The 24109-nt window shown below is 40.4% G+C and overlaps 1 protein-coding gene across 19 annotated transcripts in view; it reads right to left on the bottom strand.

The window, feature by feature from the left end:
• cadpsb (Ca2+-dependent activator protein for secretion b) overlaps positions 1-24109 on the bottom strand; it is a 104492-nt gene that overhangs the window by 77676 nt on the left and 2707 nt on the right. For all 19 annotated transcript variants that reach the window (XM_078946772.1, XM_078946765.1, XM_078946770.1 and 16 more), the window contains exons 2-3: positions 3562-3675; positions 101-433 (exon numbers count right to left, since the gene is read on the bottom strand). In XM_078946772.1, coding sequence (XP_078802898.1) covers positions 101-433; positions 3562-3675 — 447 coding nt within the window. The remainder of the gene's footprint in view (positions 1-100; positions 434-3561; positions 3676-24109) is intronic.

Genomic DNA, 24109 nt, shown 5'->3' on the forward strand with positions numbered 1-24109 from the left:
AAGAAAGAGAAACAGGAAAACAATGATTGAAGGATTTATGGTATTCAACCAAGTACAAAGTTTAAATCCTCCTATGTTACACCCAGGCTTTATAACTCACCTGACAGGCCTGATATAGCAGCTGGTGCTCAAACTTCTTGATTCCCAGGATGTTCTGGAACATCTCGTACAGCTGGTCCTTGCTGAGAATCAGCTCGGAGGCGGCGCTGGCCGTCATGCGCTGCTGTGCCTTTCGGGGGTCCTCGTCCCCACGGTAGATGGTGTCAAACTTGGCCATCCAGGAGCTGAGCACAGTCTCTTTGCTTAAGCCGTCGATCTCCGGGAGGCTGCGAACACGTTTCTCGATGTGCCTCTTGAACACTTCCCTGAAATCGCTGGCTGAGAAGCCGCCACTCTGGACCATCTTGGCCACACGGTCACTCTTGAGGAACACCTGTATGGTGAGAGATCTTCTTAATTAAATGCTGTGGAAAACAAAGCTATTCACCTTAAATACCCACTCAGAGGAAAAGTGGTCCTTTGGTGTTAAGATGACATGTTCTCCAGGCATTTTTCTCAAAATGGAGGACACTTAAATGAGGAAAATTTAAATAGCATTCCTGAGTACCGTAAATTCCGGACTACAAAGCGCACCCGATTGCTAGCCGCACCCACCCATTTTCATGTGTTGAACTACTTTTATACATACACAAACCGCGTCGGAATACAAGCCGCATGTATTAGGCAACATTGTCATCCTGACAAATCACGTCCTGACTCCCAGAGCAAGTGTGATTCATTAGCACACAGTTGGTGGAGTCAGCTTTGCCTCAGGCTCATGTATTTGAGTTTATCTACATCTGCCAAACAGCATGGAACTCTATTCTGTTCACAAGTTCCTCAGTTATGGTTTTTTTATTTTATTTTTTTATTTATTTATTTTTAACTTATTGACAATCTAGGTATCATACATAAAATTACAAACAGTAACCATATAATCAACATTACATCCCTCAGTTATGATGAGGAAATTTACATCCCCGATCCCCCATTTCCCATGAGTCTTAGGGGCTAAAGGCGGGGCCAATGCCCGGCTCACCATACTGTTGTACGTGTTTAAGAATGAGCAAGTATCAGCAGTGCATGGAGGGGTGAACGGGTAAAGCTTTCCTTCCGCTTGTGTCGCGGCAGCCTTATGGGAGTAACAGGGCTGGTTAAAAAACACACCGGTAAAATAAAGCAGCGACGACTGAAAAGCGCGCGCCTCAGCGTGATACGCGCGCCTCCTCGCGGCGCGTGGGTCAGAAGTTTCCTTCCACAACGGACGCCTCGAGTAAGCCCTGGCTGCAGCCTGCAGAATGGCTCGACGCCTCTGCGCTCTGCGCTCCCGCGCGCTCCTTGTCTCCCCTTCCTATCTTCTCCGACAGCTCTGGCCAGGGCGGCTTCAAGGAGGAGCGCTTCGTCCCCATTGCGCCGGTGAACGGAGCAAATCGTGTCTGTGCAGAGCAATCGGACTTAATACTGTACGTTTTGTGTATGAGGGGCGGATGCGCTGTTACGTGTGGGAGCCTTCAGACTGCCATCGGCCCCGCAGCTCACACGACACGCAGTCTCCAGCTCACACGGAGGCTGTGAGCGTTTCAATGCAAAACTCCGCTCAGTCCTTAGAAACCGTTAACACGACCACGTCAATTTGTGTTTCCAGTCGTGTCCCGACAAAATAAAGGCTGATGTTATTCTCACATATTTACGTGCAGCCAGCCGAGTCACTATGACTCAGAGGTAAATTCACTCCATGCGCTGTTCTCTCCGTCAGGCAGCTGACCGGCTTTTCCAAACCCGTTGGCGATGGTGGATTTTTCACGCTGCTTTTAACGATTGCTTTTAACTTGAAAGCTGCATCATATTGTAGTGGCGATCACGTGCACGTTGGGTCTAATGGCACCAAAGGATTCTGGGATGCGGCCGGGCATGCGTGTTTCGTTTTGTTGAACCATGACTGAAGTGTCTAAGACCTGAAGTCAAGTCCATGCTGTTTGGCTGCTTAGAGGTGTGTTGAAAAACAAATGACTTGTGCTTGGTGTTAGATAGAGAATACAAACCATTCACTGTGTCCGAAAATGCGTACATGGCGGCCGCCAATTAAAACCATAAATTAGCCGCGTCACTGAATAAGCCGCAGGGCTGTAAACGCAGGAAAAAAGTAGCGGCTTATAGTCCGGAAATTACAGTATGTCTTTATCTTTAAAAAAATGGAAGCTGTGAGCCACAAGCTCCCTGCTCCGCTCCATTCCAATACATCCACTTGCAGACAATTGATGTTAATGTTATGTTAGGGGGCTGAGGGCTGTAAGCTAGTGGGAGAGAGTGTAAACAGGGAGCTCTCAGCAACAGTGCCACCCACAGCTAAGAAGTGAATTTCTGATGAACTAGTCGCTCTGCAAAAACTACAGATTTTTATTTGTAGCTTCAAAAGGGCATCACCACCATTTAAAGACACTTTTACAATAAATCAAGATAATCAGAGTGAGCTTCTGAGTTTTTCATGTCTGTTGCTTTTATGCATTTGACTTAAACTAAAGAAAAAAGATAAATGATTGAACCATTCTATTCTTGCCCGTTTTTCCATGATTTCGCAGGAGGTGGGATGCCTGTGTCAAAAACAAGCTAACAGGGACAGAGGCAAGTGAAGCAAGCAGCTAGCGTGACGTCTTCAGCACCCCGACACGCACACGTTGTTCTTAGCAGCAATTGTGGCTGCAGAGCAGCAACCTCCCCAGAATGAACATGAACTATTGTGGTGATGACCAAGGAAACCCTCTCAGGATGGAATAATCGTCTCGTCTACTCCACCATTTGGAAAAATCTTAATGAGGAGTAACAATCCATGAAATGTGAAATGTGTGTCTTCTGCATTACAACTACACTTGTGCTCATATAGTTCTCATTTTTCCCTAACCATCTATTTTTATCTCAATGGAATTTTAAACAAACCGTGACTTGCAGTCATTTTCTAGCTTGCTTGGTATTCTATGCTTGCCAAAGGTACAGATATAAATAAATCCATATTTTAAATGTAATTTCTTTTCTATAATGACTGGCACAACAACACCTAAGATATTAGAAACAATGTATATCTACTTAAACCTCACAGCGTACTGAAAAGGAGTTCCATCTAACAATAAGACACCATACAACTGATCCTTCTTCCTTTTTGTCCCATACTTTCAGCGCTGCATGCGTGGTCGTAACGACATTTTCATCAGCCGGCTGAGGAGGAAAGCTGGAAAAGTTGTCTGTGTGAACCACATGCTCTGACTCATCATCTGTTCAGTCAAAAGCCAGAGCCACCATTTTGCCACTCAGATCACAAAAGTCCGGCATTTTGACACAGAATAGCAGGAGGTTTTTAGGATCCGTCCAACTGAAAGCTATTTTGGATAAACATGAAAGGCTGGAGAGCTCGGGTACATTTTTTTAAATGTCAACAAGGCAGAATGTGCATTATTTATATGAGAAGAACAAAAATGGTGAATAAGAAGAGTGACCGGTGTGAAAGCATGGAGTCACAACTGTTCATACCTCAGAGTAACTCTGCACTGCATTGATGAAGGCCTCATCAGCTACAATTTGTGTGTCTCCATTGAGGAAGGCCTGGAAGCGGTCTTTAGTCTGCTGAAGCTGTTGCTTAGTTATCTGTGGAGAGGATGACAAAAAGTACAGCAAAATGTGTTAGAATACACACAAAAAAGTACCTTCTTAACGTGTCAGACTCACACAAATGGGTAAATTAATCCAAACACCTATAGGACTGTGTCTCTGTACTCACCTCTGCCTCAAAGTGAGACGAGCTCAATGATGCTCTAAGTCTGCTTCAAGCTATAACAGAATATTCAAACAACTCATTTCTGATGTTTGCCCCCACATTGCAGCAATTCTTCAGGGGGCAACGGCCCTGCTCACTTCTCTGCATGTTCTGTCTTTCCCATCTGAGCTTCTGTCTATCTGTGGTTCAGTGAGAGACAGACAGGCTTCAGCCGCTGGTCATGACTGAAGCCCGCTGTTGCCTGCGATCTTTCATTTGGGTTAACTCTTCACCCTCCAGCCGGACCAAGCAGCGTTTTACCAGCCCACACACTCAGCGGCGCCCTGTCAGGGCTCTGTGCAGTAGATCACTGGAGGTCAATGAAGCAGAAACCATAGTAACGGGCCATCCCAGCATCATTCAAGCATAACTACGGAGAACAGGTGAGGACGTTCACCCATACAAATAGACTATTTCTATAGCACCAATATAAGACATTCAAATTAGAATTTTTAATAATAATCCTGTTAAATGGATGTCCAAGAATCTGTTTTTGTTCTATTTTCCGTTTTCAAAAACAGCAACTAATGGAAATCAGATTTAATCTAATTCACTTTATTTACTTTGAGCTTACACATCTTTTTCCTTTTCTTGTGAAGCTTCTGTCAGAGGCCTCTCTCCCCTTTTCCAGACCTCCATTCCCCCTTCCCCTGCTTTTCTGTGTTGTATCTCAGTGTTTTTCAACCAGTGTGCCGCAGCACACTAGTGTGCCGTGGGAGGTGGTCAAGTGTGCCGTGGGAAATTGCCCTCATTACCTGATTTAACAACATTTTCCATCTCCAGGATTTCAGCTCTTTGTTCATCCAAACAGGCCCTGATAAAACACTTAGAAATTAGCTATATGAAAGATCATAAAATAATTTTTTTTTTTTGTGTTTATTTGATTCTATTAAAAACATTTTGATAAGAATGACTGGTACCGCGATTTGGCTGCAGCTAAAGCCGTTTGCGGCAAAGTCCCGCCCCTTTAACTGTCTCCGCCAATCATTCTTGGATTCTTAATCACATGTCATCAGTCTGACCAATCAGAAGTGGTTAACGTCTTCACTTCCTTGCTCTGAATTCTGCTGATAAAGTCGCTCAGTTCTAACAAAAATACCAGCTAAAGCTCGTATTTAGCGGTGTAGCTTTCCACAGAATCCGGTGTCAGACCGTGGAACAAGTGAACAAAACCATGAAGCTCGGAGACGCTGGTCTTTCTGCGTTCGGCGGATAATTAACTACATCTCCCATGATGCATTGGGTTAAAAATGACAGCGTGAGCGTCTTGGCGCACAACGAGTCTCTCTTAACGTCTTGAAACAGCGAACACAAATCAAAAAGTTTTTAAATCTTCTTACTTAGCTTTTATTACATTTATTAGAAAAAACAGCTGCAACTTACAGCTTTTAGTGCCACAATTATCACAAAAATTCATGTGAGATCATGGAGGGACTGTGGATCAATACAGACTGTTTTTATCCTTTTTTTTCCTCTTTTTTTTGAATACTGGTGTGCCGCGGGATTTTTGTCAAGGTTAAAGTGTGCCGTGGCTCAAAAAAGGTTGAAAAACACTGTTGTATCTGTCTTGTGTTCAAATCCCAGCTGGCTCCTCCCTGTTTGCTTTGCACCTGCTCCTCATCAGGCAATCACCTGGACGCCTCTAAAGTCCTGCCCCAACTCCCAGCTAACACCAGGCTGTTTTGATTGTGTGCTTGGGGCAGTTCTTTTTAGTTTCAGTCATGGTGGGTTTTTTTCAGAACTCCTGCACAGCTGAGAATCACATTCCAGCCAGATGCGTATGCTTTTACTAGTATAAAGAAACCAATGAAGAATCTGCATTCTACAGCTGGGGGGTATTCCAGAAAGCAGGTCATGTGAGTTACCATGGTATGTGTGAGGCTAAAGAAGCGGATAACCACAGCTTTCGGTTCCAAAAACAGAGGTATGTTTCAGGGTATGTTTAGTTCCCATAGCAACTCATGCTCTGAACTGGGGATGGGAATAGAAGCCCCATGAAGCTTTAGCAGTTCATGTAATTGTGCCAGAAAAATGAACCAACCATTCAGGGCTTTGAAACCACACAGAATATCTGGTGGCGGACTGGATGTATATCATAAGCTTCAACTAAGCTCCTAGTAACTCTTCAATGTGGAAATGATGGAAAAAACGTAAAACAAAACAAGTTGTTAATGATGATTAACGTAAAACAACACAATATATGACATTTTCTGTGAGAAGTGCTTGACACAGCAAAACACACATCACATGAAGAATATAAACGCAAAGCAAAAAAAAACCAAAAAAAATTGTAAAACACTTGTTGAACCCAGGATCCCTGGATGCAAACGCCATGATAAATATACAGAGCTATCTCTACTACTACAATTACACTTCGCCATCATATATTCGCAGAAGTATTTTCATTAGAAATAATATTCAAGGTGTATTGTCTTATTAGGAGAAACAGAGTTGAAACGATCCTGAGCCACAGTGCTTTTTTTTTTTTTTTTTACCAGGAACCATAGTAAAGTGCAATGAACTGAAGCTGATTGCAATACAGGAGAAACAATAGAACTGGTCGGGAAACGTTCGGGATTCATTTGTACTATTTTCAGAGAATAGCGCCCAACTGTTCAAACACAAGTGACATCAGGAGGGGTATTCCAGAAAGCAGGTTATGCTAGCTCCCACAGTAAGTTTGAGGCTAAGGAAGTTGATGATCTCAGCTTTAGGTTCCAAAAACAGAGATATGTTTTCAGGGTATGCTTAGTTGCCATAGCAACTCATGCTCTGAACATAACCTGGTCTGGAGCAGGTTTAGTTGAAGGTTAGTTTGTTTACAGAGAGGTGAAGCAGCATGGCGTGTCCATTTGAAGATGATTTAGTGGATGAAAAAGCTCAGATAATACTTTTTCCACCGTGAGAGGCTTATAAGACCACATATGGATGTTGAAAAAATAAACTTTTTTACTTTGATCTAACTTAATAATTTGCTTCAGTTAAGATAAATCATTTTTTTGTTAAGTCAGCTTAAAAATAACACGTCGTTATCAGACATTTATTTTACTTTGAGTCAAATTAATTCAATTAAGTAGGTGTAACTTTGGTGCTGCTGTTAGATCGGCACCGCAAGGGATTGTGGGATACCATTCCCTTAGCCTGTCTGGACGGATTTGGGTGCAAGTGTGGGTTTTTGACCAAATGAGTTTAGTTGTAGCTGTTTTACTGTGTATTGCTGAGTTATTTTATTCTGTTATGTTTAATTCTTTCTGCACCATGAGTGAGAGGTAGAGAGAGGATGATGAGTTTATTTGGCACCCCTAATGTCCAGTATTATAACGTTAAAGTCCAAGAAATGGTAAATGATTTTGTGCTGCAAATCTATCTTGATTCTTTATTTTTATTGTTATAAAAATGAGTATATCTGCAGGCTCAAACTTAGACATATGAGGGTTCAAGAATTACAATAAATTAACATGTAAAAACATTTAATTGATCTGGAGTAATATGACATTTAGTTAAATAAATATGTAAATTTGAGTTTTATAAAAATATTGAGTTGGATAGACGTAAGAAATTTGGTTGAATACATTTAATTCAATTACTTGTTACCAATAGAAGTAATTCATTTAAGTTGGATAAGTTATATATACACTATATATAAAAATAATAATGAAATAAGATCAGAAACTTGTGCGTTTTCTTTGTCCGTTTTTTTTCTCCAAGCAGAAACTCTTTCTTTTGCTGCTGATGCAGCCGGGTTACTTTTTTGATGGACGTATAATCTTCATACGCCATCATTAAAAAATGTGATTTTTTTTTTTTTTTTACACTATGAGAAAATGTCTGACAGCTACATGACATGATTGCAACCAGTGCAAGAGAACCCATGAAGGGAGTTCTCACATCACATTAAAGCTTTTTATTTTGTGGGCCAATGCTTCCATGACACCTAATGCCACAAGAGTGGGATGCTCCCTAATACAAAACGATGAAACAATCAGGATGTTCCACTTAGTTAGACAAACAAGTGCTTTTCTACAATTAAAGTGCTGCTAAAAAGGATTCAAATTATATGCTTCTCTGCCTTTAACTTCCTGAAATCTGCTGTTTGACTCAGCTGATGCCTTCCTCACCTCTGCATTTGTTACTGTTTGTAAAGTGACGTGAATCTAGGCTGGATTTTTCTGCATGACAACAGCCAGTTGTCTGCTTGCCTCGCACAGTTGTCATTTATCTCAAGGTATTAGTCTTGTGTGAAGAAGAGAAGTAAAGGATTTAATATGAAATACAGACATTTAAATTTCATGAAGGTGCATCAGCAGTAACATAAAAACAAAATGACTGTCATTAAAGACTTGACCTCCTCATTCCTGGTTGTAAAACGTCCATCAATGTATCTCCAATTATTTCACATAGAAATCCCTCCTCCCAGAGCCTTTTTAGAGTTGTTGTGGCATCATCACACTCCAAATGATAAACCACTTAATGTGCAAACACAACAAGTCACAACGCAGAGATCAATACACGCTTCTCTGCTTCAAGGTTTCAGACTGTGGAGGACGGCTGGTTTAATGGACCATGGGCTGAAGGAACGTCCCGAGGCAACGCGTGTTATTATTGTCACATGCTAATTTATTTTGTTTGTAACACGTCTGGCTCCTGCTCTTTTTCACAAAAAACTACATTAAAATGATGTGGAATATGTTTAAATGAGAATAAAAATGCAGTCAATAGTATACAAAGCTTCTAAAAATATCAAAAGACAATTATATTTGCATGGCCATCATTAAAAATGTACAGAAGCAAATAATAAAAATACACTGAAGGAAACAGTACGAGCAGTATTTTATATGGAGACAAAAAAAGGTCAAGGTTTTGGGTCTGAAGGTGGTTCCAGTTACGTCTGGGTTCATCAGAAAGCTGGTTCCATCTGTGAGAAATAAAGCAGCGTCTCCCTGTTTGCGTTAGATTCCATCTTCCTGCAGGTCTTAAATGGAAGGATTCCTTCTCAGGGTCCAGTACACGGACTCAATTACTAAATATAAACTTTATTTCTTTAAATGATGTATACTACTGGAGGTTTTGTACAGAGACCAAGATATTCTTTAAAATCCATAGAATTTGTATAATCTTATCTTTTTGTAAATACTAATAAGCTAAAAAGCCAACGATTAAAACTATTTTCAAAAACTTTAAACATAAATATGCTTTAAGGATATGGATGTTTTAATGTCTTATTTGGAATGTAGTATTTCTCTCTGTCTGCTTTTGGAACCGGAATAATCCTTCAAGACCCACTCTGATCATCCTTCGAACTATTTTTAAAGCGTTCCCGGTGATCTTTTCATCATGATTACGTGGTTTTTAGCTCAAATTAAAAACCTTGTGTTGTTTTCTAGGACACAGTTTCTGCAGAGTGGCAGTGGTTTATTAGAAATTCCCCTCTAAACTGTGGGTGGGACAGTCGGCGCACAACAACCCCGCCCCCCTTCCCGTTGCAGCAAGCTTGTCACCTACCTGGATAAATAAAAGTTTAACAATAAATGTCCTCCATCATCAGAAAAATGCCACAAGATCAGGTTAAAAATACCAAAAACAAAAACTTTTATTGGAGTTAGGACTTTAGGTTTCCCTAAAGAAAAGAGTAACGTTGTGAATGTCAGTAGAAGATGAGCATTACAATGTTCACATGTAAAGCTGTTGATGACGTGTCCAGCAGTGAGTTAAATCAGATGTTCCCACAATGACAGAGCTGATCCGTTTCCACCTGGACGTTTTTCATGAAAGGTCAAAGCTAATAATAATTTGGCTTTTGCTGTCAGATTATCTTGACCGGTCTGAGGTTATGTGACATCACAACACGCTGTGTGCACTGCACACGTGTGTTTTGGTACAGCTCTGAAGGCGGTGCATTCGGCTTGCTGACTGAATGGTGTGCACTTCCTGGCTGAAGCAGCTCTGAAATGCATTAAGGATTGCAAACTTTCAACTTCAGTGCGTACCCATTCATCACTGATTAGAAACTGATTAGTATCCAAGCTGATGGCTGAAAAAAAGTGTCCATTTTCATTAGTCAAAGCTCCAGAGACACAGTTTCCAGCTTTACTCGTATTGATTCTCTCTGTAGCTTTTATCCAGATTGCAGAGTTACAAAGTGATTAATTCACCTGCAGGGAAGCAGGCACTGACATTAATCATCAAAAGAAAAGGACGCACATGTTTTGTGACTTCATTACAGTTACAATAGTTTTTGGACTTGATGTTTTCCTGTATCCTTATTGTTGTTATGTGGAAAAAAACACATGTCAGTTCTTGAAAGATGTGTGAATTATGGGTACATTCCTGTTTTTCTGCTAAAATGTGGTATAAATTTTAGAAAAAGTATTACTGTTTTATAGGGGTACCAATTCCTTGATGAACCAATTTCAATTCCAGATCCATCTGTCTGAGGCGTGTTGTTAATTGAATCAACCTAAACCATTAGGTTTCAAAGCGTATTCAATCAATCATATCAATATTGGAAAATACCATTGGAACTAAGACATGGTAGTTTTATTTAACTATAACCTAAAAATGAAGTGCATCACAGCAGACAACACACACGTGATGACATCATCAGCCCGTCATTCCAGTCCATCAATGTGTGGACAGACTTTGAATAAAGTCATGTGACCATCCAGTGTCTAGAATGTTCTAAGAATGTTCCCTTTGGATTCTTTGGATGTGGAAAAACAACAGCGGTGAACTTTAGGAAACTAACATGTGAATGGATTTGACATTCATTCTAGTTTACTTGTTTGTTTGGACACAGATTTCATTTCCAGACCAAGAATCTGGAAAACTGTTCAGTATCAGGAATTTCTGTCTGAGTCTCACTGCTGGAAGTTTGGATGAAGAGGATCTGGATCCACTTTAGCTCCGAGAATGGGATCGCTCAAAATGAACAAATATCGTCTACCACATTAATCAAATTGTTGATAAAATAATCATTATACCCTTAGAACATTCATGTTCAGTGCATTTTTTCGTGATAAAATTTGGTGAAAATATTGAGAAATGATTACTGTTTGACTGTGATTTCAGACCTGTATGTATGGCTTTTTGCTATTTCAAACAGTTGTTGTGTTGCTTTGGTACATTTTATAATTAGAATGCTAAAACTTAAAGAGGTTATTAGGAATACTTGTATGAGGCACTGCAGATCGAGAAAAAAATATATTTTTAAACCTATATTTTTGAGATTTTGCAGTCCAGTCAATCATCTTCATCATTTAATGGTCTACATGTAATAAAATGTATTATCATAGGCACAAAAAAGCTTACTGAACTAAAACGGAAGATTTCTTTTTTTTAAATCTGATGGGGGGAAAAATTGACAGTTACATTTGGTTTTAGTATCCATTATAGAATCTTCTCCTATTTAAATCAGGTGTGTGTATGTATTTACACCTAAAAAAATGTTTTGTCTGTTAAGCAATATTGTTGGTTTCATAATTTCAAAGTTCTGAGGGGAACTTTCCATCAGCCTATAGGAAGCATTCTCAGCTGTCCTCACAGTCCTGTGATGATGAGAGTCATTAAGTAATTGAATGCAGTGTACGGTGAGCTGCAGTGTGTCGGTGCAGCACAGCCACTGCTTTGCCGACTCATGCTGAGGCTTATATAACGTTAAAAGGATGCGTTAAACGAGGCTATTTTCCTAAATTAAATCAATGTAATACATGATTCAGCAAAGTGTGACTCTAATCGATTCATAAACGAAAGGTTTCATTAAGTTAGAGGACTAATGCTGAGCTTAAACCAGGGGCGGACTTAGCAGTTTGGGGGCCCCGGGCGAACAATAACATGGGCCCCTCTGCAGCGGTTGTATTCATTATTATTTTAAAATCGTACCCTATAGGATCAAACGTCCAATAACGTCCTCACTGGTCCACTTTTAGACAACGTCAAGGTCATTTCAAAAAGTGAAATCACATTGAAATGTTAAAGAAAGGTATTTTATATTATAAACATAATTTTTACTTGGAAAGACATTACAATTATTAAATGCATTAATTTGTTAATCCGTCACTTCCTATAAGGAACAGATGATGAGTTTCTGTCTTTAATTTTAATTTGTCAGGTTTTCCTAAAGAAGCAAAAGAAACAGATTTTTTTAGTCTGTCCTTGTTTTCCTATTGTTCACGTCTTTTGGGAGTTTAACAACAAATGTCTTTCTTTCTCTTTATCTTTTCCTCTTTTCACAGCCCCTTGGATCTCTCTGATTTAATCTCTGCCAGCGTTGCCCAGACCCAACAAAAACACCCAAAATATGAATCAGTGATTAATTGTCAGTAATTAATTATGCATTAGTTATTACTTCCTGATTGGGTTGAAAGTCCAACTTTAACACATTTTAATGATATTACATCCATGTCAGTCAGAGGAATCATTAAACTTTACTAACAATCACTAATGTTTTTCTCAAGTATTAATAACAATAAAAAAGTAAATAAAAAAAAAACAAATAATCAAACACAATAAGTGTTCCAGTTTAACTTAGCTTATTAAACTATCATGAACTAAAGTGGAAATTGATTTAGTTTTTTCATATATTTAGCTGAGGTAAGGCATAAGCAAATGTCCCGTGTAACATAATAAATAGGAGTTTAATTCTTAAAACCTTTTCTTCTGAATATAAAATTTACACACATTAAAGAAAACATAAAGAACTAAATCAAACATCACCTAAGATGACTCCAAATAATACTTTGTGTTTTTCTAATTGTATTAAAAAAAGGAATTTTGTGCAACACCAAGAGTAAAAATCCTCCAAAAATCACAAAAATGCTTTAATGAAACACTTGATCTATTGTTTCTATTAATATCACAAAAATCTCATTGTTGTTATTCTGTCTTTTTATTGCAGCTTCAAGTCACATCTGAGGTTAAATACATGACCTATGGTATAGAAATGGGGGACATAGAATAAAAATGTCCAGAAGACAAACGTTTACATTATTAACGTACGCTGGGTAAACTAGAGAATAAATCAACTCGACTTCACTCAGGATTGCATAATCTCTAATGCAGCAGAGATCGCAGCTGAAATTAAACAGGAAATATGCAAAATACAACAATGTTGAGGATAAAAACAAAATTATTAGAATCAAACTTATAATTGCATTTATTGAACAAATTTGTGGACACATTTATTTTATCAGTAGGGTTTACATCTCATGATGGCAGGTGAGGAAGACGGCAGGTGAGGAAGAGGGGAGGTGAGGAAGAGGGGAGGTGAGGAAGAGGGGAGGTGAGGAAGAGGGGAGGTGAGGAAGACGGCAGGTGAGGAAGATGGCAGGTGAGGAAGATGGCAGATGAGGAAGACAGCAGATGAGGAAGAGGGCAGATGAGGAAGACGGCAGGTGAGGAAGAGGGGAGGTCAGGAAGACGGCAGGTGAGGAAGATGGCAAATGAGGAAGAGGGGAGGTGAGGAAGAGGGGAGGTGAGGAAGACAGCAGGTGAGGAAGACAGCAGATGAGGAAGAGGGCAGATGAGGAAGACGGCAGGTGAGGAAGAGGGGAGGTGAGGAAGACGGCAGGTGAGGAAGACAGCAGATGAGGAAGAGGGCAGATGAGGAAGACGGCAGGTGAGGAAGAGGGGAGGTGAGGAAGACGGCAGGTGAGGAAGAGGGCAGATGAGGAAGAGGGGAGGTGAGGAAGAGGGGAGGTGAGGAAGAGGGCAGGTGAAGCACTGCCTGTCACCTGCCTCTCCCCAGACCACCCTTCACTTCTCAAAAAGGTTTTTCAACAAGGAACTAAAAGCTCCAGAACTGATTCTAAACCCGAACAAATGATGTCCATGCACCTAAAGCAATGTTTGCTTGCTGGAATATACCATTGCTGCAGAAGGACGGGGGAGGACCAAAGACTTTGACTTGATCAACCTTATGCCAGTTCATTTATTTGAGGTGGGTTTTTTTTATGACAGAGTAAAATAATGATGGATGTAGAATTTATTTTAGACATTTTCATTAAGTCTTCAGCTGGGGGCCCCTAGAGTGTTGGGGGCCCTTGGCGATCGCCTACCTTCTCCTAGTGGTAAGTCTACTTTAAAGTTAACATTAATGTTTTAAAAAGGTAAAAGGCCAATAAAAGTAAAAGGTTTTTCCAGGTAAATCATTTTTTTCAGGTGAACGGATCTGTTAGCGTTCAACAAACATGCTGTCAGTGGATCTGCCCAGAACATTCTGCTCAGGCTGCAGACAATACCAGAGGTCCACATTTGAGTAAACATCACCGAGCTCAGCATGACAGCTGAACAAGGTCTGCCAGCAACAGGCCTGAGCAAACACAAAGCCTCAGCATCGTGTGGCAACTACAGTCGCACAACTGCACAAAGACAAGCTGATGTATGGTCTGTGCACAAATACAGCAGAGACAGGGGGGTAAATATCTACTCACTTAGAAAACAAGCCCACTGTTCAGACTGAGCATCAACCATGGAGAAAACGGGGAGCTCTTAGTAAAAAGACTACACACTTCTATGTCACTGACAGCAGGAAAGCCCTGACCTTATCAGTCAGACCATGAAACCTGTTCAGTGGTTCCTCTGCTACAGGGAGGTGATTGACTGAGGTTTTTGGAACTGCAAGAATGAGATCAGTTAGTCAACCTAATAAAAGAAGTCCCCCAAACCACATGTTTCATGAAGCTGTGGCTGATTCAGACTTTCATTTATTCTGTTCATCAAGAACAGAATAATTGTCTCTGCCTTCAGACCGGATTGGATTAAGGTCACTGTACAGTGCAAGGAGTTGTACTTTTTTTCACAAAGAAGAATACATTTTTAAGGACCTACGCCAATGAAAATTGTGGTTTTTTTTTACATGTTCTTGTAGCATTTTTCTGATGATTGAGGATACAGCTAAAGAAATTTAAGATTCAAACTGAGCTTCTGCGTATTTCTTTACTCAAATTACGATGAATCTGGAGCCGACAAAAGAAAAGCTCTTTGAAAACGTTTGACGTTGTAACGTAGAAACTACAATCAGGGGGCCACAAGCGTCCTGCTCTGCTCCATTCTGATCATCCACTGTCAGACCAACAGATCCATGAATGTCTCTGTTCTCCTGTTCTGAGCTGGAATCTGGATCAGAACTGGACGGATAGATCGATCTGATATTACTGCCACTTTTGCTCCTCTGGGAATGTCTGGTTGTTGGTGTGAGGGGCTGTAAGCTAGTGGGAGACAGTATAAAGAGAGGCATGATGGGAAATAAACACAGCCTCTCACAATTCAGAGGCAAATTTTTAATAAGCTCCTGTCTGCAGAAACTCTGCAGGACTTTATTTAGATGCAAATGTATCTGAATGAGGGGGTGTGGACCTTTATGTGTGTGGAGGTTTGCATGTTCTCCTTTGGCTTCCTCCACCTTTCCACAAACAGGCTTCATAGATTATCTAGTGAGCCTAAATTGTGTCTCAGTTTCTCTGCCTGCGTGTGAACCTGCCACGGACTATTCGCCTGTGTGCCCACCCTTTCAGTGAAGTGGCTGGGATAGGCTCCAGCAGCCCCTGTTACCCTGCACAGATCAAACCTTAAACAAAAGATCGATGGAGGAGTTCTATCCCAGTTCTGATTTTGATCCCAGTCTTGAAAAGATTTAGGCATTCCTCTCTAGTTTCTCTATATTTCTCTCTAGTTATTTCTGTATTTTGAAAAATTTGTAATGTTTTTTTTTTTATTTTTTATTTTTTTTACAGTTTACATGTTTTGCAGACCGCATGTTTTTTACACTTTTGCAGCTGTATTTATTTAATATTTAATATTTATTTCTTTATTTAATAAGAATCTCATTTTTGATAATAATTTTTCATAATAATTTTAGTAATATTTTTAATTATCTAATATAAATGTCATTTGTGATGTCCTTTATTGATGTTATATTATATAGATTATTTCTGAATGTTGTGTTGCTGCCACAGAAATGAAATTTCCCCATTGTGGGATTAATAAAGTCATCTATCTATCTATCTATCTATCGCTCTAACATGCATGTCCAGTCGGATGAATCACCTGCATCTGAGCTTGTGTCTGCTTGCAGCAGGGTCCAAAAGAGAGCAGTTTATTTTTACTTTAGTTCAGGGGTCTGCAGCCTGAGGCCCCGTAGCCACATGCAGCTCCTTTACCCTTCCATAGAGGCTCTCTGGTTGAAGAAAAATAAAATGATAGTAAAGTTTCAAGTTATGTTTAGCTTAGTTAGCAGTGATTAAATTGAGATTAGTTAGGTTTATGAATACAAAGGGGCATCTGGAACAATAAGACAGACTGTACAGATTTAACACCCCTACTGACATTACAACAAAGCCAGAAGCTTGTGTGCTCTGTACCAGAACCCCAGCCCATTTCAGGCCGCAGACCGGTTTAATGTCAGGCAATATTTTCACGTACCGGTCCCAATGGGGCCAAAGTTTGCATTTATTAATGTCATACTTCCAGTTTCTGAAAAAGCTATTTTTCATGTTAATATGCTACTGCAAAAAATAATTGTTTTAAAAAAACCCTGAAAACATTAGAATTTATTTTTGTGGTGAAGGAAAGTTGTTGGTTTGAAGCCCGGTGCCAAGTGGCCCACGGACCGGTACTGATCGGCGGACCAGGGGGTTGGGGGCCACTATACCATTCCTCCAGAAGGCACAAATACTATAAAAAGTGTTTAAAGTACACACCCTTCACAACAATGTTGAGTACATGTGCTGTAGGGAGTCCAGTGGGGACAAGAAATGTGAATATTCTTTATTTCTATTGAATTCTAAACCAGAAGTCATGTCTTGTTTCACGATAGTAGTAAACAGGGAAAATGAAGACCTCAGGTATAGCAGAGAAATGCAAGTTTTGAATTGTGTTGTTTACAACTTTTCATTGGAGTTCATTAGCCTCAGTGGGGCGGCCATGGTGCAGCGTTAGGGCGGTCGACCTCGGATCAGAAGATTATTATTGTGTCGAAGTGTCCTTGGGCAAGACACTGACCCCCACCTTGCCTCTGGTGGAACGTTGGCGCCAGTGTTCGGCAGCGGAGCCGCCATGAGTGTGTGAATGTGTGTGTGTAAATGTAAAGCGCTTTGGGCCTTTGAGGAAGGTAGGAAGGTACGCCATTTACTATTTACCATGTCAGTGGGATAATCCTATGAGGCATAGCTTTTATTTTGAAAGGAAGTCATACCAGCCTCTGTCAAAAGGCAGTTTTTTTCTGTGTAAATTTCAGTTTTTATTCCAGTCATGCATCGATTTTCTGATCACGTACTGCTGCTGGAGCCTATACTGGCCCCTGTTAGGTGAAGGCAGGGGACACCCCGGACAGGTCCCCAGTCTGTCTCAGGGCCACAATCACACACCCATGCACACTCACATTCACACCTAAGGACAATTTAGTGTTACCAATGACGCTGGGGGGAAGAAAACCCACGCTTGCACGGAGAGAACATGCTAACTCCACACAGAAAGGTCCCCCATTGATGTTCTGGTGCAGATCCCCCAGCCGGGACTTGAAGAGCGCAACAATTAGCATTGATTTAAATAAATGTGTAGGTGCTGTACTGTGCAGGTTTCGTTGACTGTATTTGAAAACTGGACTGAGTGACCCCTCCCATTGGTGTTCCAAACAGGAAGTGGCTCCAAGAAGCTAAAATCCCATAGACCTCTGTAGAGAAATAACCAGCTGTTCCTCAGTCATTCAATTAGTCAAGACACTTTTAAAATACTCTTCTGTATCCTAATTTTTTTCTGTAGTCCAAGTTGTTCAAGTTTTAAACTGACCATTCAGGTGTCTCAATAAAAGCACATAGTCTCGATGTTTGAAACGTTTGACTGGCAGATTCTCCCGAGCCTCTCATGTTGTAGGGGTGTAGCCTTCCAACAAGCTCCCTCCTGATTGGTGAGAGTGGTAGCAATAGAAACAATGACTCAGACCGACTCAGACCAATCGCTGCTCGCTAAGGATTTCTGATCCCAAAATGGCGGCTTCCGTATTACAAAAAAATGGCAACTAAATTGGCTTAATTTCCTTGGGTAGAGAAGTAGGCCATTTTCTATGGGTCCAGTTCTCATGCAGTCAATGGCAGGTTCACATGTAGAACGGAGTATTAGAGCCAATTGACAGGCAAAACAATTCCTAAAAGTAGGACTTTAAAGTTATAAATTACCAGGAAAAAGTTGTAACATACCGAGAATAAAGTTGTAGATTTACAGCTTTAAAGGTCATTATTTTTATTACTTTAAATTTTGTAATGTATTACTTTAAAACAGTGTTTTTTAACCTTTTTGGAGCCAAGGCAGACTTTAACCTTCACAAAAATCCTGCGGCACACCAGCATCCAAAAATTAAAAAAAAGCTGGAAGATGCATCTGTTTTTTCTAAAAGATGTACCGGTAATAAAAGTTAAGTTAGTTTTCATTAATAATTTTCAACTAAATTATTCGACATTTTACCCTGGTAGTTGTTTTTTCCATCAGTTTATTAACATGTAATTTTATGTAACCTCACAAAAAAACAAATATATTCTTTCTAAATAGTGATTTATTTTTTAATTATTTATTTCAATGTTGGTGCAAAGGCAACTGTTATTTTTGAACAATATGATCACAATATGATTGATCACATTTTACACAAAAGACTAACATATTTTTTTTCTGTAGCTACACAAAAAGTGAACATGTTTTATTAGTTTTTCTTTTGTCTTAATCAAAGATGAAATGTTTGAAAACTTTAACAGAAATGTTTTATTTCTTTTTAGATGATTAAATTGTTTCTATTTAGTTTAATTGTGTCTTGAGACTCTCTTCTCTGAGCTTCATGGTTTTGTTCACTTGTTCCACGGTCTGACACCGGACTCTGTGAAAAGCTACACCGCTACAGACGAGCTTTAGCTGGTATTTTTGTTGGAACTGAGAGACTTTATGAGCAGAATCTGAACAAAGAAGTGAAGACTTTAACCACTTCTGATTGGTCAGACTGATGACATGTGATTAAGACTCCAAGAATGATTGGTGGAAACAGTTGAAGGGGCGGGACTTTTCCGAAAACAGAGCTGAAGCTGCGGCTAAATCGCTGTACCGTCATTCTTATCAAAATGTCTTTAATTTAATCATATAAACACAAAGAAAAAAAATATTTTATGATCTTTCATATTCCTAACTACTCATATTTCATATGAGTAGTTATCAGGGCCTGTTTGGATGAACACAGAGCTGATATCCTGGAGATGGGAAATGTTTTTAGATCAGTGAAAATGGGTAATTCCCACAGCACACCGGTTGAACAACACTGCTTTAAAGCCCTTACATTTGCAAGAAAAAAGTACATTTATGAGAAAGGACACCAAATGTGTCTGTTTAACGGAGCAGTGCTAGAAGATGACTTTAGGGTTGACGCTTTATGTCCATATTGGTTTTAAAAACTTAGAAATTCTCAACCTTTTGGCGACTCAATCTCAAATTATTATTAGCATAAGGACATTGAAAAGAATATCTTGAAAACTGAGCCTTTTCAGATGAAAATATTGCAGAGACTTGGAGAAGATCTTGTCTCTCCTGGAGAAAGAATGAACAGAAGTGAAGAGCTGCAGGGATGTGGCTGATCTCATATAACTTTCTTTTTGGTTTGTGGTGGTCTTAACTCTCTGTTGTACACATGAACCTTTTCTTTACCAGTTTATTTATTTTTTGCACTTGATAAAATGAGGATGACGTTAACTTCACATCTTATTTAAAAATGCATAGAACATCTAAAAGGCACTTTAGGGATTTCTGTTTTATTTCAGAATTGGCTCCAGAATCCGTTTTAAATGTTTTTCTTTCTTGTTCAAATGAAACTTCTTGAAGCTTGTAGAGCTTACAGTAAGTTACTTCTATGTAGAGTCCCATCCTCCCTCGTTCAACAAACACATACGTCAGTGAGAAAGTGTGACGTTAAAATAACAGGCTTGGTTGTTTGTGCAGACATGCGTTGAAAGTGTAGCTAGTGCTGCTTTAACAGAATCAAAGCTTTCAAGTTCCTCTCAACACACTTTACCTTCATTGCTCTAATTAGTGCATCACCTTCCTTAAATATTCCAAACAATGAAAGTAAGTGTTTTTTCATCACCTGGAATTTTCTTTTCATCTAATTTAGCTCATTTATTTATGCCAATAACAATTTCAGTTGAAAGAAAAACAGAAATAGCAAACGTGGAACTCACACTGCAGATGTGAAAAAGCTCTGCGGCCGCTGCTTGAAAGCTTTCAGAAAATAATTAAAAAGTACATCTTGTACTCTGTGCAGTGGGAAGGGGGCGTGTCCATGTGTGACATATTGTAATCCTGGCGGATTCTGTACACTTTAGAGGTGTTTAGATCCATTATTAAGTCACCTGCAGTTTATAGTCAGAGCTTTCCACTGCGTGCGTGTCGGGTTCCAAATGTTGATCAGTTAGATCCTGCCTTCGTGTAGTCAAGCCTTTTAGTAGCTGTACAGTCTTTTGCAAATGAAATCTTCCTCGTCGGCTATCTGCTGTCAATGGGGGAGAGGTGGGATTTTGTGAAGCTGTGATTTGTTGCATGAAGCTGCCCAGATTGCGGGTAAGGGGGTATTTCACCTGCTGCTTCTCAGCTGTCACCCTTTCCGTGTCCATTTAGCATATCTGTGCTGTGACTGCAGACCGTCATCGGCTCGCTTTGCTGGGTCTGAAATATGCTTTAGAATCTGTTGCTGCAGCACATAACTTCTCTCTGCACCGGTTTTTACATCCTGATTGACATGATTTATTGTTGACTGAGCGCCTGAGTTTGTTGCTGCCAGCTAATCATCTTTTATTGTCAATGGATGCATTTTTTCTGTCTAAACGCAATTTAGTGATCTTACATAATAATGCAAATGATTTCCGTGTCCTTCTTCTGCAGCCCAGTGGCTGCAGCTGCCTTTTGTTTGCATGACAACATGTTTGGTGAACACGGGAGGCCTGGGCAGTTTATTTCAGATATTTGCAATTCCAAATCCCTTTGGAATTCCTCTGACATCATTTAAGAAAAATAAAAGAATCAGAAGATTATGGAATTGATCCACATGTTTATGCTATTTAAAAAACTGAGTGTTGCACAAAACTCAAAACTAAGGCTGCATGTAATAAAATAAACCCATAACCATCCTGCAGACATCAGTTTCTTCCCCTTCTTCATACATCTTGAGGTCACCTCCTAAAATCAGTGAGTTCTTTTTCTGCATATCACTCCAGTCAGATGTTTAATGATCCAATCAGATCATTACTGTAGATCTGGTTTACGTTTACTCCCTTGTGCAATAGGGCCTGACTGTTACTTACTAGGTTTCCTTTGGTTACTATCCTCCACAAACACAAGTGGCAGTTAACAGTAGGGTTGGGCGATGTCCCCTAAATTGGCCGTTGACGATGTTTGCTGTCAACCATCGGGATGGACGATGACATCGTCGGGGGGGGGGGTATTTTTGCATTTTTCGTTCTTATATAACTGCTATTTGTTATTTTGCTTTTTTCATTTTATTTCCCAACTAATGGTTAATCCGCGATGATCCAGTATAAACTGAGGGAAGTGACTTTAACAGAAAAAGTAACAAGCAAGATAGAAAAGAAGTAGTCCACTCCCGCACTTAACTGGCGGAGTGGACCGGCGGAGTGCGGATTTACAGCTCTGTGTTTGATGGGAGGGGGGGGTACATGAGCGGTATGTGTGGGAGATTTAAGACTGCGATCCGTCCCGCAGCTCTAGGGGTACGAGCTATCAAACTCAGAACCGGGTCTAAAAGTGTGTCTGAGCACAGTTCGGATCGTCAGCAGACACACAGCGGTTTGAGCTTCAAAGCAGAAAGGCCGCTCAGTCCTTAGAAAACATTCAAACAATCACGTGGATTTGTGTTTCCAGTTGATGTTATTCACAGGATGCAGCACCACCCAAAGCTAATGTTGTTAGCCCGTGTTAGCATACTGCTAATCCTGGCTACGTTCAGAAAAAGCACTGACCACACGGATTAAAATTCAAATGATGAGCGAACAGGTGTTTCATAATAACCGTAACATTATTAAAAGCACGTTTAGAAGATCATCTCGTATTTTACCGAGCTGACATGTCAATATATATAGCCGCTCGGCGCTGTTATCGTTTTGTATTGAATTGTTACCTTCAATAAAGTTTGGAAAAAAAGCCGCTCGGCGGAAGTTGTATCCCCTTCCGGTTTTCAAACTGCGCATGTGCGAATACTGCGCATTTGCGAATGATTTATTCCGACCGAAATTTTGACCTTAGTGAACGTTTTTACATTCTGAAAACATTTTTCTGGGCCCATGTACACGGTTGGATTCTAATCCGACCATTGATCCCATCAGGATATTTTGCACATGTAACCGCGGCTTATGGTGTCGACGCGCAACGTGGCGGGGGCGTGGCATCACGATGGTGTCTCTCCATCGGGATGTCAGTCACCCATCACGATGGACGATGATATCGTCCATCGGCACAACCCTAGTTAACAGGTGACAGAACAACACATGAGGGCAATTCTGAGAGCAAAGCTGCTGTCCTGCCTTTAAATCATGTGACATAGAAAGAAAACGGACAAATCTTTTAAGGTCAGCAGGATTCATTCATTACAAATTCACAACACAAGAGGGCTGCACAATCCACTGCTGGTCACCCGCTGAGCACACAGGCCATTAAATGTGGAAATGCAAAGAGACACTCACTTAGAAGTTTGATACGTCAGTGTTCATATATGTTTGTTTGAATCCAAACACTATTCTTTACATTTCATTTAATAAGCAAAGCTTGAGTTTTCCCTGTTTACCTGATGACCTGATTAATGCTATAGTCCTGCTGCACTTCAGATTTAGTCAGAGATTCTGTGACATGCACTAAACTGTAACTAGACCATCAAATGAGCAGAACTTCACACAGAAGCTTGAGAAAAAAGCATGCTGTTCCCTTTTTTATGTTTTAATTGAAGTGCCTGCCAGCTTAATTCCTTCATTCATGCAGGTGAGGAAGACGTGTGATTAAATGGATGCAGGTTTTGCCCTTTAGGACAATCAAAGAGATTGCAGCACTGACATCTGTACATCTACAAATGGAAAAGCTACGGTACACGTCTTCTTCTGAGCCGTTCCTGTTTCTATGCCCAAGGACAGCAAGCCATTCACACAAGCACATGCGCCACCAGTTAATTATGCATGAATACTCATACAGTGTTTAAGAAACAGCCTCCATTACATTGAGCTATAAAGTATTTCCTTCAATCCTCCATGACAGGCCACTGCCGGGTCTGCTGGCTTCTCCTCTCACAAGGTTAGGGTGACACTTTCCTGGTAGCAGCAGCAGAGCAGACAAAGTCTGCAGCCCTGTCTGCTTCTCCGCGATTGCCCAGCACCACCGTTTGTGTGCCAGAGCTTTTAATAACGGATTATTGTGGAGCTGCTCCACATGTTTTTCTGAGGCCTTTAAGTCTTTTCATTACAGAAATGACTCCATCTCATTTCTGAGACTAACCTACAATAGCCAAAATGGTAAAAGGCCAGACATGAAGTTGTGCATCCAGCACACAGCACAAGGAGGAGTTCCCTTTAAAACTCATCACACAGAAGCGTGCAGAGCACAATCCATGAAAAACAGACTCTTTGCTTCAGTTGAATACCATCTATTTGTTTCTAAATCACAAAGAAGTAGCTGGAATGATGACTACCGATAACCCTTGTGCTATCTTAGATGACCCCACCCCCCTTCCATTGACGTGTTCTCCCTACCATGACAAAGGTGGATAAAGGTGGAAAGATTTCATGTAATCCATGGACACAGTGAAGATCACAAATCATTGAAGAAAAAAGCTTCAGAGCACTGTCTAGTGGGTCTAGATGACCCAACTCCCAACGTTAAAGTGCCTAGGACAGAACAAGGGATAAATATGACAAGAAGTAATCTACTCAGACTTTAGTGAGGTCTGCTGGCTCCATGAAGGCATCATTACCAATTTAAACAAAAGCCATTGTGTACCAAGCTCTCTAGCAAGGACCATTTGTTTTTGAAGGTTATCATTTGTTCAAGCAGAGATTTGATTGGCCTGAATCAAAGGCAGCAGACACAGGACTCTTTGATTGGCTCCTCTGATAGGAAACATCTCCTGTTTGGTCCAGATACTCACTCACCCACGATCTAGGAGCACAGTTGCCCAAGTTTCCTGCTAGGATCATGAAACACAGATCTCTCATCTGAGTATTGGTAACCTACACTCACCGGGTCCAC

The sequence above is a fragment of the Oryzias latipes genome, chromosome 5, assembly GCF_053564925.1.
Source record: "Oryzias latipes strain Hd-rR chromosome 5, Olatipes_Hd-rR_3.1".
Taxonomy (NCBI): Eukaryota; Metazoa; Chordata; class Actinopteri; order Beloniformes; family Adrianichthyidae; genus Oryzias; species Oryzias latipes.